At 57.6% G+C, this 15,076-nt stretch overlaps 1 protein-coding gene across 3 annotated transcripts in view; it reads right to left on the bottom strand.

Annotated features, from left to right (window-relative positions):
* The window catches only part of BICD2 (BICD cargo adaptor 2), a 55,299-nt gene extending 40,865 nt beyond the window's left edge, over positions 1-14,434 (bottom strand). For all 3 annotated transcript variants that reach the window (XM_058566086.1, XM_058566087.1, XM_058566088.1), the window contains exon 1: positions 14,140-14,434. In XM_058566086.1, coding sequence (XP_058422069.1) covers positions 14,140-14,379 — 240 coding nt within the window. In that variant the 5' untranslated portion in view covers positions 14,380-14,434. The remainder of the gene's footprint in view (positions 1-14,139) is intronic.
* Between the last annotated feature and the right edge of the window lie 642 nt (positions 14,435-15,076).

Genomic DNA, 15,076 nt, shown 5'->3' with positions numbered 1-15,076 from the left:
TATTTTCTTACACTCCAATAAAAGCTCATTTTAATAAAAAAAAGAGTGCAATATAACAATCATCAAAACTACTATAAATAGGGTTTAAAAATAAAGTAAATTATATCTCAATAAAAAGTAAACAAAATGATTTCTGAAACTGAATACTGAAACAGAATCAAACCATTATAAAAAACATCGGAAGCCGTGCTCCACTTCGGCAGCCCAGGTTGGCGGGTTCGGATCCCGGCACGGACCTAAACCACTCATCAGCCATGCTGAGGCGGCGACCCACGTACGAAATGGAGGAAGATCAGCACAGATGTTAGCTCAGAAAAAAAAAATATCCAAAGCAACCCAACAAGGACACAGTATCTGAAACGTTATCCAAGCGCACAACACTAGAGAGAGAGACGCTCAGAGAACAGACAGCAGATGAGCAAGCGCGCCCAGTGACGGTGCACACATGTGCTCTACTGCACGGAATCAGTCGTGAGATGAACAGAACCCAGACCAAACGTACCCCAGGTCTGCACATACCCCAGGGACCCCAACTACTCATTACAGATGAAACGCAAGGTATCAGAGACGCAATGAAAGACCAACTTTCCATAAATGCACTTCAGCAAAAACCTGATATGAGAATGGAAGTCCAGTCAGGAAATGGGACAAAAAATGGACTGCAGGTTCCCCCGGGCCATATGCCTCCGATCCCCCCACACGGGCGCATGGCCTTGCTGGCAGCTGGAGAGAAACAACTGCCTGACGGGATGGCGTCAGGGGACAGGAGTGTGAGACGGGCTAGAGCCAGCAATCAACGGGACGCATCCAGGGCCTCATGCAGCACCCAGAAACAGAGCAGCTCCGAGGCCCAGCCCATGGTCTTGCTTGGCGGGGCCAGCTCTGTGCCCGTGCCCCAGTCCCTGCCCTCCCACCAGAAACAGCTGGGGGTGGAGAATAACCCGAGGCCTGTGCACGTCACAAGGTGAGCCCGTCACTGCGTTCATGGGAGGGATCTCTTTTCACAGATGAGCAACTGAACTCTGAGAACTAGCGGGGCGGCAAGAAAAGGCAAGAGAGAGGTAGAAGAAGTCAGAGGCAGAACCAGGACCTGGACCCATGGCCCCGCTGCTCAGCTGCCAGAGCCTCAGAATCACCCAGGAGCCAGAAACGCCCACTGCAGGTGCAGGCATACCTGCCAGTCAGCCCCTCCTGGTCCCTGGGTCTCCAGGTCTCAGGCCTTGGAATCTGGAATGTTCTGGCTTACTGGGGCAGTGCCTGTTAATCCCCAGATCCGGCTGAGGCTGCTCATGCTGGTCCCCAGCCCTACTTCACAGGACTTAGAGAGATTATCCCCCTCCCAGCACAGCCCCGCCGCCCCTGGGTGGTGGGTAACTGAAGCAGCAGAGCCCGTGAAGGGCCTGGCCTTTTCACCAGGGGACCACGGTGGTCATCTGTGCGTATCTCTCCGGGACAAGGGGAGATGGGCTCCGCTCGTAGGAATCACCAAGAAAGGTGAGAGCGCAGGTCCACACAGAGCGTTGCACACAGCTGTTCCCAGCGGACATGCTCCCAAGAGGCAGACACAGTGACTCCGATGTCCACCAAGGGGAGGTGTTGGTGACCCAGGCACCACGACTCGGGCACGCTGCTCAGAGAGAAGGCCAACCATCGACACGCACAACTCTGATGCCCCTCAGAGAAGGCAGACAGAGGTTGGCCAGTCCATCCACAGGTATTTACTGAGCCCTGCTGTTTGCCAGGCGTGGGCTTGCCCACTCCAGCCCTGCACCATCAATACAGACGTCTAGACCAGAACCTGAGCACTGCGGGGCAGGCAGCAGGGCCCCCCTGGGCAGGGTGGGCTGGAAGGCACGTGCGAGGGACGCTCACCACGGGGCAGCCTTGCGAGCGCAGACTACTCTGCATCTTCTTACAGGCAAACTACGCTCCAATGTTAAAAATGAGAGCTGCTTACAAGACAGAATCACCTGGGCAACAGCCCGAGTAGCTCCGGAAGCATCTGTATCTCGAGGTCAGAGGCAGCCCTGAAAAATGCAGCCCGCCACTGGAAGAGGGGCTCAGGTGGTCAGCCCCAGGGACAGCAGGGGCAGGCAGGGAAAGCACCAGGGGCTACTCAGGCAGCTTCTTCCTTCCCTGCAGAATTCCCTCAGTCCAACGCCACCCTTGGCCAGCGTGCCACCATTTCAGTTCACAGATGCAGAGAGTGGATGGGAAAGGCAGGGCCAAAACCCCCAGCTACTCAGTGCGGGCCAGGGTGGTGGCGCGAGGTGGCTTCTCACACGGGAGGGCGGGCCTGGTGTGTGGGAACGCCAGTACTGGTGCCTCTGGGCAGCCCACGCCTGGCACCGAGTGTGCGCCTCCTGTGAGGTGCAGGGCTGGAGTGGGCAAACCCACGCCTGGCAAGCAACAGGTGCTCAGTAAATACCTGTGGACGGACTGGAGGACCAGGAGGACGTGGGGCACTGCAGGGGGGAAATGGGCCCACACCACAAGTGGGTGGACAGGACAGCAGGTCCAGGGAAGGGACAGGTGCTGGGCGTCTGCTGAGGGAGCCGGGGAACAGGCCCTGCACGTGTCTCCTCCCTACCTCTCTTCCCCAGCCAGCAGGGACACACCCCCAGTGACTTGGCAGCAGCAATGGCTCGCAGGCTCCCCCCTCTACCTGGATTTGCCCTCAGCTCACACACACCTTCAGAGAGGGGTCCTCACCAGGCCCAGCCCAGGGCGGCTGGTGGCCCCCAACCCAGCCAGGGGACACAGACACAAGGGTGGGCCCACCCATCAGCACGTGGACGGGGGCCGGCAGCATTCCTGGGCCCCCACTGTGGACCCAGGTGGAGAGATGTGGATAAATTCTAACCATGCAGATATAAGCAAAGCGACACTCCACTCAAGTGGGCAGGGAAGGTTCAGATCCCACGCGTTAGCTGCAGCAACCGGATGAAGTTCCCAAACTCCTCTTCCCATGGATCCCTCCAGGAGCGTGACCGCTCCTGATTCCATCCATCTTGAGTGTGGCCCACACTCTGGAATTTCTGAAAGCTCCCAGGCGACCTCAGGAAACAGATGCCCCACACTGGCTCCACACACGCTTGCACTGGAACCCAAGTCAGCTCAGAAACCGGAAACAGACCTGTTCGCTACCCAGGCTCTCACGGACCCGCCAACCACCCAAAGGGACCCCCGGGGAGTGCTCCATGAGACCTCAGCTCACCACCCTTGGCCAGCTCTTATACCCATTCCCACCTGGTGGCGGGGTCCAAGAAAACCGTGCAAACCCACTCCTCATCCTTGCTCAGACCCAGACCCACTCCTCATCCTTGCTCAGAGGGCGTTTCCTAAGCAGACGGTGGTGGTGGGCGCAGCTCAGACCCCTGGGCATTTTTGGAGGCTGGCTACCACCCCAAGGAGACAGAGGCGGGTGTGAACCTCATGTGATCTCCACAACAGCCTGCAAAGTAGAAACCTTTATCACTTATTTCACAGGTGAGCAGACCAGGGATCAGCAAGGCCAGAGAGTTCACCTGAGGAGCACCACAGGGCTTCTCACTTCAAAAACCACTTTTCTTCTTTGTAGCAAAGTGGTTCCCATAGCTGGGGTGTCCGAGAGGGGTGGAGTGTGCTGGGGAAGGGATGGGGTAGGGGTGGAGTGTGCTGGAGGTGGAGCTGGGCCCAAGGAGCCCCGACAGCCTCACCTGGCAGAGGGGCAGGGAGGAGCCTGGGAAGGCTGCACAGGTCCCTGCAGGAGAGGGCGGGGCCTCCTGAGAACTGGGGGCTCCTCCTGGGAACCGGGGTCAGGACAGAGGCTGCAGGTGCACCTGCACACACTCTGCCCAGCAGACAACCCTCACCTATCAGCCCAGCACACCAGGAGCCCACCCCCACCCAGACCCTCCCAGGCCCAGGCAGGCACATGTGTGTGACATCTGTCCTCCACCAGCCACCCTTCCCACTGTGTGGCTTCTGGCCTCAGTTTCCTGTGAGGGTCAGCAGAAGGGACCTGAGTTCCGGCGCCAGCACAGGGACAGAGTGGGGCTGTGGTGGCTGTCGCCGCCCCCACGCCCTTCCCATCACCCGCGGAGCTTCCCAGCCACCCTGGGCAGCGTCCAAGCACTAAGCTGCCTTTACAAACTAGGATGCGCTCCTGGGCGGGAGGGATTTAGCCAGAATCAGGCGCCGTTTAGAGAAGATTATACCCTGATTGCCTCAGTGTCAGCAGACAGGCTGCTGGCCAGCTGAGTCCTGGGGCTGGCGGCTGTCCCCACGAGCCCTGGCTCCTCCACCCGGGGACACAGAGGCCAGTCCTGGCGCCTGAGGACAAGCCCGTCTTCCACAGCCTGCAGTCAGGGCAGCACGGCAGCTGTCCGCCCCATGTGCCCCAGGCCGTGCAGGACAGCTCGGCAGGCACAGCCAGCGGGACGACGAGGGGCTGGAAACACCAGGAGAGCAGCCGGTGTTCTCATCTCATCTCTCATCTCAGCACATCTCCTCACTCATCAGCCCCGTTCTAGAAGGGGACACTCAGCAAGCCTCACGGTCAGCAAGTGGCCAGGGACTCTTAGTCAAGTGTGTCCCTGCACGGACCCACAGTTCTGCGGGTGTGGGGACAGGAGAGGAGCCTGTGAGAGGCGAGCGTGGGCTGTGACGATGACTCGATGCTCACTCTGCCCAGAGAGGCTCTGAAGGCAGTCGGGCCTGTCAGCAGCTGCAGCCAGGGTGAGAGAATGGGTCTCGGGCCAAGTGCCCCCACGTCTGACGTTCTGTCACAGTCACCCTAGCAGGGTCAGCCCCAGGAGCCTCAAGGGACCCATGCAGTATCACCCACCATGAGGGGTTCCCACACCCTGAGGAGCCAAGGACTCTGCTCCGCCCACGAGAAGAGGTGAGAACTTGAGGATTGGGGCGGGATGGCCAGATGCTGTGCTGAAGCCGGGAGTCTGGTCTCCCGGTCTCTCCCCTCCTCCCACACACCTTGGGGTCACCTGGAGGAGTGAGGCCTGTGGGATCCTTCCTGTGCTGTCTGTGACCCACGCATGTGCACATACAGACAGGCACGTGCGCACACGTCCACTCTGTCTCGGCGCAGGCACAAGGGCTGACCACCCACCGCTCCTGACGCATCCTGGACGCCCTCTTATACAGACGCCTGGGGCCATATCGCAGCCCAATCCCCACAGCACCCGCACCGCTTAAAGTCGCAGCAGTCACCCTGTGAACTGCAGCTGAAGAACGTGCCTCTGGCACAGGCGCGCTCCAGCTCCAGCTCCAGCTCCGTCTGGGCCCTGAAAACAGGCAGGCATTCCAGACTTCAGCTGGTGTGGGCACGGAGGGCATCCCACAGCGGAGGCGAGACACTGACGCCCAGAGAGCACAGGGGAGGAGGTGCGCTCGGCAGCGAGAGCCTGCAGGAGACCCTGACTTGGCCAGCCTGGCGTGTGGAGCACCACCCACACCAACCATAAATCCAGTGGGTCCTGCAGGCCTGTCCTGAAGCCGGCGAAGAGGAGCAGCGGGCATTTCCGGGGTGAAGTCCAGCCCTAGCACCCCGGGGGGGGGCCAGATCTGGGGGCATGGCAGGCTGGAAAGGGTCTCCAAGGGGGTGGTGGGCACCTGAAATGACAGCGGAGGCACCCAACACCCAAACAGGGCGCACCTATCACACTTTCGGAGGGACCTGTGGGGCAAGAAGCTAGTGAGCGCCCGAGCAGGACTCGACCCCAGGTCTGACCAGTGGCTAACTCCACACCCCGCCCCTAAGTGCTGCCTGGGTCAAATGCACAAGGCTAGTCAGCCAAGCAGCTCACCAGGAGGTTCACCAGGAGTCAGGTCGACACTGACCAAGCTGAGCCCACATGGAGGTCCCGTGGACGGCTTTAAAGCACGAAGGCACAAAGACACAGAAGAAGCACACTCATCTTTTGTCAAGAATCTAGGGGCCAACCTGGTGGTGTAGTGGTTAAGTTCATGTGCTCCGCTTCGGCGGCCCGGGGTTCGCAGGTTCCGATCCTGGGCACCGACCTATGCACCACTCAACAAGCCATGCTGTGGCGGCATCCCACATACAAAGTAGAGGAAGATGGGCACAGATGTTAGCTCACGGCCAATCTTCCTCACCAAAAAAAAAAAAAAAAAGAATCTAACCAACTTGACCAGTGATTTTTCTTTTCAACCATGTGCATTCTATTACTTTTTCTCAAGATTAAAAAAAAGGGACTCTCATTGACTGATGGTGACTGGGACCAACCCTGCCAGTCCAGGGCTGAAGACCCAGCCAGCAGACCCCGGTCAGGCATGCAGATCACACAACACAAACCACAGGGCTTAAGGGAAAAACTTATCAGTGACACATAAAATGCTAGAAACCTAACAAAACCAGAACACACGATCAGGACAGTAGGGTACTGGCGAAAGGATAACTGCATGGATCAATGGGACAGAACAGAGCACCCAGTAGGCCCACACACATACAACCAACTGATTTTTGACAAAACAGCAAAAGCAATTTCATAGAGAAAGGACAGTCTCTTCAACTACATCCACATGCAAAAAAATGAATCTGGACACAGACTTTAGACCTTTCACAAAAACCAGCTCAAAATGAACCATACATCTAACTGTAAAAGGCAAAACTCATAACTTGTAGATAAAAACATAGAAGAATCTATGTAATCTTGGGTTTGGTGATGAAGATCTTAACACCAAAAATGTGATTCATGAAAGCAAAGTGGCATTAAAAGTAAAAATTCTGCTCTGTGAAAGACACTGTTAGAAGGAAAAGGTAAGCCACAGACTGGGAGAAGATACCTGCAAGATAAGACGTGTATCCAAAATAGATAAAGTACTCTTAAAACTCAACAATAAAAAACAACTCAATTTTAAAATGAGCAAAAGACAGAACAGACACCTCACCAAAGATATATACACAGCAAATAAGCACACGAAAAGATGCTCCACATCATATGTCATAAGGGAACCGCAAAGTAAACCACAATGAGATGCAACTACACACCTATGAGAATGGCCAAATCCAAAGCAATGACGCTGCCAAATGCTGGCGAGGCTGTGGAGCAAGAGGAACTCTCACTGGTGGGAACGCAAAGTGGTGCAGCCACTGAGGAGGACAGTTCGGTGGTTTCTTATAACACTAAACATACTCTTACCCTACGATCCAGCAATCATGCTCCTTGGTGTTTACCCAAAGGAGCTGAAAACTTATGTCCACACAAACACCTGCACATGGATGTTTATCACAGCTTTATTAGTAATTATCCAAAACTGAAGCAATCCAGATGCCCAGTTTGAATAGATAAACTGTGCTACAGCCAGAGAACAAAATGTTATTCTGTGCTTTAGGAAAAAAGAGCTATCAAACCACAAAAAGATCCAGATGAGTCTTAAACGCTATTTCTAAATCAAAAAAGCCAATCTGAAAGGGCCCCATGCTGTATGATTCCAATTATGTGACATTCTATAAAGGCAAAACTATGGGGACAGTAAATCAGTGGCTGCCAGGGGTTCACGGTGGGGGGGGTGGTGAATAGGTGAAGCACAGGGGATTTTTTTAGGGCAGTGAATCAATTCTGCATGATACTGTAATGGTAGATAAATGACACGATGCATTTGTCAAAACTCAGATAACTTGATGGCACAAAGAATGAACCTTAATGTATGCAAATAAAAAAAATCATCTAGAAGGTCGGGGGATCCCAGAATGGAAAACAAAACGTGGCAAAACAATCTAACTGTTTTACCATGGATGAAACCACCTCACTGATGGGAGTGAGAACAAAGTGCTTCTTGAGGAACTTACATGGAAACAAGTGGAGTACCTAAGACCAAAGCCGAAAGGGACTGCACATGAGCACTGCGCTCTAGCTGAGAAACTGCTCCCAGGGGTATAGGTCAGCAGTTCCGACCCCACTGTGAGGTGCGCTGGAACGCAGCGGTCAGGGGACTGTGGCAGGTGGAGAGCTAGTGGTCTCCCTGTTGGAGGGAGGTGAGCAAGGGGAGGCGGAGGGAACGATCCGCGTGGGAAGGGATCAGAGCCGGAGGCATCAGTGTGAACTCATGCTGAGCTTAGTATACGTAGAGGTGGCTGCATCTAGCAATGGTCTGGATGTGTGTGTAAACACGTGCTAGTGTACACACATCTATCTCCTGGCTCTGTCAGCTGAGAGGGTCCAGCAGCAATGACACTCCAGCAGCAGTGAGCACACCCAGCACCCACATCTTGGCTTCTAACACCTTTCTCCAGTAAAGGAACCAGGGATCCTTGGAGAAACAGCTGATTCCAGGGGCAGGGAACACACAGATGAGCCTGGAGCATCTCGTGGTGCCAGAAAGTAAGGAGGTGCTCAAAAAGAAAGGGATGAAGGGAAGGGGGAGGGAGAGGAAGGAAGGAAGGAAGGAAAGAACGAGGGAAGGAGGGAAAGAGGGAAGGAAGGAAGGAAGGAAAGAACGAGGGAAGGAGGGAGAGAGGAAGGAAGGAGGAAAGGAGGGAGAGAAGGAAGGAAGGAGGAAAGGAGGGAGAGAAGGAAGGGAGGGACGGAGGGAAGGAAGGGAGGAGGGAGAGAGGAAGGAAGGAGGCAAGGAGGGAGAGAAGGAAGGAAGGGATGGAGGGAAAGAAGGGAGGAGGGAGAGAGGGGAACAATCACAATGATGGTGCGTCAAAAGGCAGAGCAGCCAAATGAAAGGGCTGCCAGGGCCCACAGCTGGAACAAGTTGAGCAACGAAATAAAGCAGTATTAGATCATAACCCAAATATAAAATAAACATCCATGAATCCATACCGATATAAATGAACAGAAGACTAAATAAGTAAACGGGAAGAGACAAGCCTCCCATGCAGAAAAATTCCAAATAACGTATGTAGATTCTGCCCTCGAGGAGGGAGCATGACCCCTGCTCCTCGGGTGGGGGCTGCGCAGTCTGAAGGGGGAGAGCACCCTGACAGTGGAGGCGTCCAACTCACACCTCAGCCAGGGAATCAAGGCCGACGTCAACGGGGACGAGCCACGGACCCCTGACAGGCTCAAGGAGAAGGGCACTTCACCGCCGGTCCTCCTCCCCAAACCACAGTCCCACTCTAATTATGAGAAAAATATCGACAAATCCCAGTGAGGGACATTCGACAAAATGCCTGACTAGTCCTCAACACTGTCAAAGTTACCAAAAACAAGGAGAGTCTGAGAAACTTGAAACAGCAGGAGCCTGAGGAGACATGAGGACCAACTGCCACGTGGATCTGGATGGGGTCCTGGGGCAGGTAAAAACTCAGGAAAGAGGAATCAAGGATGGACTCTGGTTACTAAAGCGGCATCGACGGAGGTTCATCGACTGTTAACAAATGTTCCATGCTGATGGAAGGCGGTCCACACAGGCAAGCGGGCGCGGGTACACAGGAACTCTGTACTATCTTCACAGTTTTTCTGCAAATCTAAAACCATTCTGAAGCAGCTTATTCTTAAAAGTTACCAAAAAAAGGGAGGAGAGTTTTACACATGTTAAATAGTTAAAACACAAAAATGCTGCAACGCACTTTATCTTGACAAAGCCCTGAGGCTGGCGCTGGGCGTGGCGTCCCGGTGGGGAGGCGGTGTCTGAAACTGGACGGAAAGCAGGTGGGTGGGTGGCAGGGTGCAGGTTCTGTGTTCGCCTAGTGTCTTCTGGGAACTAAATGGCACAGAAGCAAATGCTAAATTCTCATGCTCACGCTGTTCCCTCCAACATCAACCACTCTGGAACAAACTCCCGTCTTCAAAACAAGTGCTATGGCGGAACAGACTGCTTCACAGAAGAAGAAATCAATCAGACCCGAGGGACGCGACAGCACTTCTCCTCACCACTGGCCACGATGACCGTCGGAGGACACTGTGCTGGCGAGAACACAGACTTGCTCGTAGCTGCTGCGTGAGTCTGCACTCGCCTGACTGGGTGGAATGTCCATAATCTCAGCCTCTGCACCAGGCGACCGGGTGACAGCAGGCAGGGCCGCAGGTTCACAGCTGTAGACAGCCCGCCTGGCGCACCCCGTTCCGGGGGTCAGTGTCCTCTCTGACCATCCAGGGAATCCCTCAGGCTGGGGGACAAGCCGGGATCTCTGCAGTGCATGCCAGACAGGGTGTGAGGGGAAGGAGGGAGGAGAGCACCCAGGCGGCCCAGGGAGCAATGACAGGGGCCTGCAGAGTGGGGTCCCAGGCCACCCTGACGCCATCACCAGGGGAGAAGCTGCTCCACTGCCAGGGCTTCAGGGAGGGGACTGCTCAGGGTCACATCATGCCTTGCTGACACACAGCCCTCACTCTGAGACCTGGCATTTCCACCTGTGGAACGGGGACAGGACAGCTTCTCCCTCCTGGTTCAGAGACAGCTATGCACCTCTCGGCGTCCCAGTCAGGACACACTGGATGGGTGACCATGAGCCCCTGGGCGGGCAGAGGAGACACAACAAAGGCTGGTCTAACAAATGAACTGGAGGGCGGCAACGACCCAACAATGCAAAAGCCAGGCCTTGCACCAGCTGAAGGCAGCACTCCGCCAATTTTTTAAAAAAGAAAAAGAAAAGTCAAGCGTGAGGTGCCTGGCCTGCATCGGTGGGGTGGTGACCCTGAGGGCTGGTGTGTGGACTGGAGGAGTCAGTGGGCGTGGGGAGGCTACAGCAGGAGCAGGTCACCTACAGGGGTGAGGCCGTGGGACTCAACGGGCTCATAGCCATGACTTCCACACAAGGACTTGGATGAGAACCTGGTGCCCGAGGACCCCTTCCAACTTGGTCTGGGCTCTGGGCCCTCCTCAGTCACTCCCACACACCCCCAGCTCTGCTTCCTCATCCCCTGGGAGAGAAGATCACAAGAGGGAGGAGAGGGAGGGAGCGAAGGGAACAGAGCAGCTGCTCCCACCAGCTCTGCCCCAGCCCTTCATCCTGCAGGAAGGAAGGGACACCCCGGAGTTGGGTGCTGGGCTCAGGCAAGTCCACAGGCGGCAGAGGAGGCTCACAGAAGCGTCCAGGCCTTGAAGCTCTGGCAGGAGAAGGGTGACAACAGCAAAGGCAGCAGGGATAGGGAACAGAGGAGGGGAAGCAGTGCATGCCGCCCTCTGAGAGAGGCAGCAGGGCTGCTCCAGACCACGCCAGGACAAGGAACAGAGGCCAGGTGGCCGCCGGGACGGCCGGGAGGGGATCCAGGCCCAAGTTAGGTGGAGGCAAGGAGCCGACGACACCAGCCAGCAGACACTTACTGAGTCAGCACTTGCCGGGTGCCGGGCCCCATGCCCAGCCTGTGACACTTGCAGCTCACCAAACTCCACTCACTGCTTCCCCAGACCTAAGTGCACAGACCAGTTCCCGAGGTGACACAGACAGCATCGAGGGCGTCCAGACCCGGTCTTCCTGCTTTCTCGGGGAGCCCAGAGAGGGTGGGGCTGAGACTGCACCAGGACCCCACTCCTGGCCTGAGGCATGCTCTCCAGCCCTCACATCCCCACCCACAAAGACCACCCACTCCTGGGACCTGCCTCAGCCCTGTAGGCAAGAGCTGCCACCCCAGCACACCTGTTCCCTTGAAGGTGCACCTGAGGACACAGAGCGGGGTGTCCCACGGCCACTCAGGACAGGAAATACCACGTGGCTGACCAAGGTCCACCCGATTTTCTTCCCCACCATGGCGGGGAGTGGCACAGTGGGACCTGGGACAGAGGGGGCCCTTATTAAGCCAGGCTCAATCACCAGCAAAATGATTAGGCAAAACGGGCCAGCGGGTGCCCCTCAAACACACACCATGGTGTTGGCAGGACACAGACAAGGACGTACACATACTCACCAAGGGAGAAAGGCTGCAGTGCCAGCTCTGCCACCCACTGGCCCACCACTGGACCTTCCTCAGCACGACCCCACTCAACCGGGACCAGCCAGCCAGCATCCCTCCCTCAGAAAAGGCATTATCTACAAATGCCGGCAGGAGCACAGCACCTCCATTTGTAGCACAAACTGTAAGTAACTGGACCCATTTCAGTTCAAGAAATAAAGTTTTAAAAGAATAAAGATGGTTCACTTCACAGGACAAAAAAGAAAAGACCCAATGAATATCATCTCCTTAAGTCTTGGTTTTCAAAATAAGAATTAACATTTTCAAGCATGACACTGGCCAAAACCCAATAGGTTGACAAGAGCCTGAGCTGGCCTGAGTGTGAGTGAACTGGTGCGAGCTTTCAGACAACGTCTACCGAGACGATGCAACCTCCTCCAGCTTCTGCCGCAACTTCTAGGTGAACCGTTCTCACCTCACCTACAACAGGGAAAACTGACGGTCAGGACGGTGGGGCAACCTGTCCAAGGCCATACGGCCAGTGCGGGCAGGAGCCAGGAGGTGACACCAAACTAAGCAAGCAGGTGCCTGAAGAACTCCAGCCTCCTCCTGGTTCCCCGTGACCCACCCTCCAAACACATCCCACAAAACCGAGCCAAGATTCTTGCATTGGCCAAAATGTTTGTGTTTGTGAAAGTCAAAAGCTGACAACTGAAAGATCCCTAAACTGGGATGAGTTCCATCTGCAACAGTCCCTTCTTACAGCAGACATGGATGAGACCTTGTGAATGCACAAGGGGACTGTGCACGCTGCCAGCAGGGGCTCAGGAGAAACCCTGAGGAGAAGGCGAAGGCTGGGCCTGCCTCTGAGCTGCGGAGAGTGAGCCCCATCCCAGGAGACCAGAATGGGGCGAGCGTGCGCTATTTCCTATGCTCACAGCTCCCTGGCCTCCCTCTGCAGTGGGTGCATCCTCCCACCCCACACACATCCTTGCAGGAGGGACCACATGTCACTCCTCTTGTAGATCCAACACCAGCAGAGCCTGGCTCAGAGAAGGCGCCAATCCGTGCTAACAGATGACAGGACCGTGGGTCGTGGGTCAGATGAGCCACCACCTGCCCCCACTCCCGCCAAATCATTTATTGATACTAACAGAGCACCTGCTCTGCCAGGCATGGATTTAGGCACCTATGAGGATTAATTCTTTCTCTCCTCTTTACTATCATAATGGGTTCCTACTGGTCCTCCAGTGAGAAATGGAGGCTCTGAACAATCCAGGCACTTGCCCCAAGCCACTAGCAGCAGAGTTGCCGGAAGGTGGGCGGTTGGAGAAACAGCAAGTATGGTGGATCCTGAGACCAATGGCCAAGAGCCCACCTGGACAAGGGAAGAGTCAGGTGGAGAAGGGGCACGCTGTCAAAGAAACCGACAGGCCACGTGCCTGACACCACACTGGGCCTTTTCAAACACACGACCCTCAGACCAACCCTTTCTGCGTGGGCAATGCCGCAGAAAGAGAAGCTAAGGCCCCTGCCCACAGCCACATCACCAGCAAGGGGCTAGGCCTTGGTCCAAACCTGGGTGTTCCACCCAGAAAGCCACTTCTCCCTCCCCACCCCCTACCACAGAGCGGGGGAGTCAGGAGGACTGGGAGAGCGGGTGGTTAAGTCACCCAGGAGAACTCCTTCAGGAAGGACTGCCTGGCTTTCTCCCCGCCAGCCTCTCCAGCAGCCGGGGGTCGGACCTCCCCATTGCGGAGTGGAAACCACACAAGGCTCCCTCCCGACAAACACCCACAGACCTGTCACCCGCCCAGAAGGAAGGGCCTGGGAGGGCGGCAGGGACAAGAGGTGGGTGGGAGAAGTACAGATCCCAGAGAAGGAATTACGGGCGTGGGGAGGGCGCCCAGGTCAGCGCTGAGCCTGGGGAGGGGACTGAGGGACCCCAGCCAGCGGGGACGGCCACATGCAGGGCCAGCACCCCTCCCGGCCTCAGGGCGCTCATCGAGGCCGCTGAAGGCAGCTGCACCCAGGAGGAGAGGTGACCTGCTAGAAATGATGCGGCCGTGGCCTAGCCTTGACCTGCACCCATCCCACGCCCCCATCCCACCGGGAGACCAACACCGCAGAGGACGCACCGCCGCCCCGAGGCCTGCCGGAGCGGGAGACACGGCCCGCTGCACACCACAGCTGGGCCCGCCGGGCACGCCGGCCCCGGGCGCCCGGTGCTGGCCAGCCTGGCCCGGCGAGGGGTCCGCTCGGCCCAGCTACGGGGGTCGGCCCGGCCCGGGGTCGGGGTCGGGTCGCGGTCCGGCCGGCCGGCCCTGCCCCTCACCTCCTTGAGCTGCTCCATCTCGCCGCGGACGGCCTCGTAGTCCACCTCGAGCTCCTCGAACTGCAGCTTGAGCTGGTGCTTCTCCTCCAGCACCGCCAGCCCGTACTCGGCCGCCTGGATCTTCTCGCGCGTGGTCTCGGCCAGCTCGTGCGACAGCCGCTTCACTTCGGCGCGCAGCCACTCGGGCTGCGCCTCCATCACCAGCCGCGCGTACTCCTCCTCCTCCGACGGCGCCGACATGGTGGCCGCGGCCCGGCTCGCGCAGCTCGCACCGAGGCTCCGGCCGGCTCCCGTCCCCGCCGCCGCCCAGCCCGACGGCGCCCGGGCCGCCGCCGCGCAGCCGCAGTACGCTCCCCGTCGCGCGGGGCACTCTGGGGGCGGCGGTCCGGTCCGCGCGACTACACGGCCCGTCGTGCCCCGCGCCCGCCCGTCCCAGCCCGTGATTGGCCCGCGCCCCGCGCTGGGCAGCCCCTCCCATCACTATCGCCCCGCCCCCGCCCCTGGGGCATTGTGGGGGCTGTAGTCCCGCCTGCTCGCCGACTACAAGGCCCGTCGTGCCTCGCGCCTGCCCGTCCCCGGCCGTGATTGGCCCGCGCCGCTGCCGTCGCAGAGCCGGAAACACTGCTACCTTCCGGCGCCCGCGGCCTGCGCACGACGACTCGGACGGCGGGGCGGGCGGAGCCCAGGACGTAGGGGTGGAGCGATGGTCGAGCGCGGTGTGGGGTTCTAGTAGGGACGCGCGCGGACCCGCATCCGGGGAAACGGGCACGCAGGGGACGACCGCCAGTGGGATGCGACAGGCGCCCGGCGTGTTTCCCTGCGGGTCTGCGGGTCCCGGGACCCGACTCAGGACCACATGGCGTCCGGCCCGGGTCACGCTCGCGGGGCCGCGTGTCCTCTCGCCCCCCGCGTCGCGCGCAGGCCGGGCCGTGCACTC

The sequence above is a fragment of the Diceros bicornis genome, chromosome 22 (assembly GCF_020826845.1).
Source record: "Diceros bicornis minor isolate mBicDic1 chromosome 22, mDicBic1.mat.cur, whole genome shotgun sequence".
In the NCBI taxonomy this organism is placed as follows: Eukaryota; Metazoa; Chordata; class Mammalia; order Perissodactyla; family Rhinocerotidae; genus Diceros; species Diceros bicornis.
The sequence above is the reverse complement of the archived record's forward strand: the minus strand, read 5'-3'. Positions and strand labels throughout refer to the sequence as shown.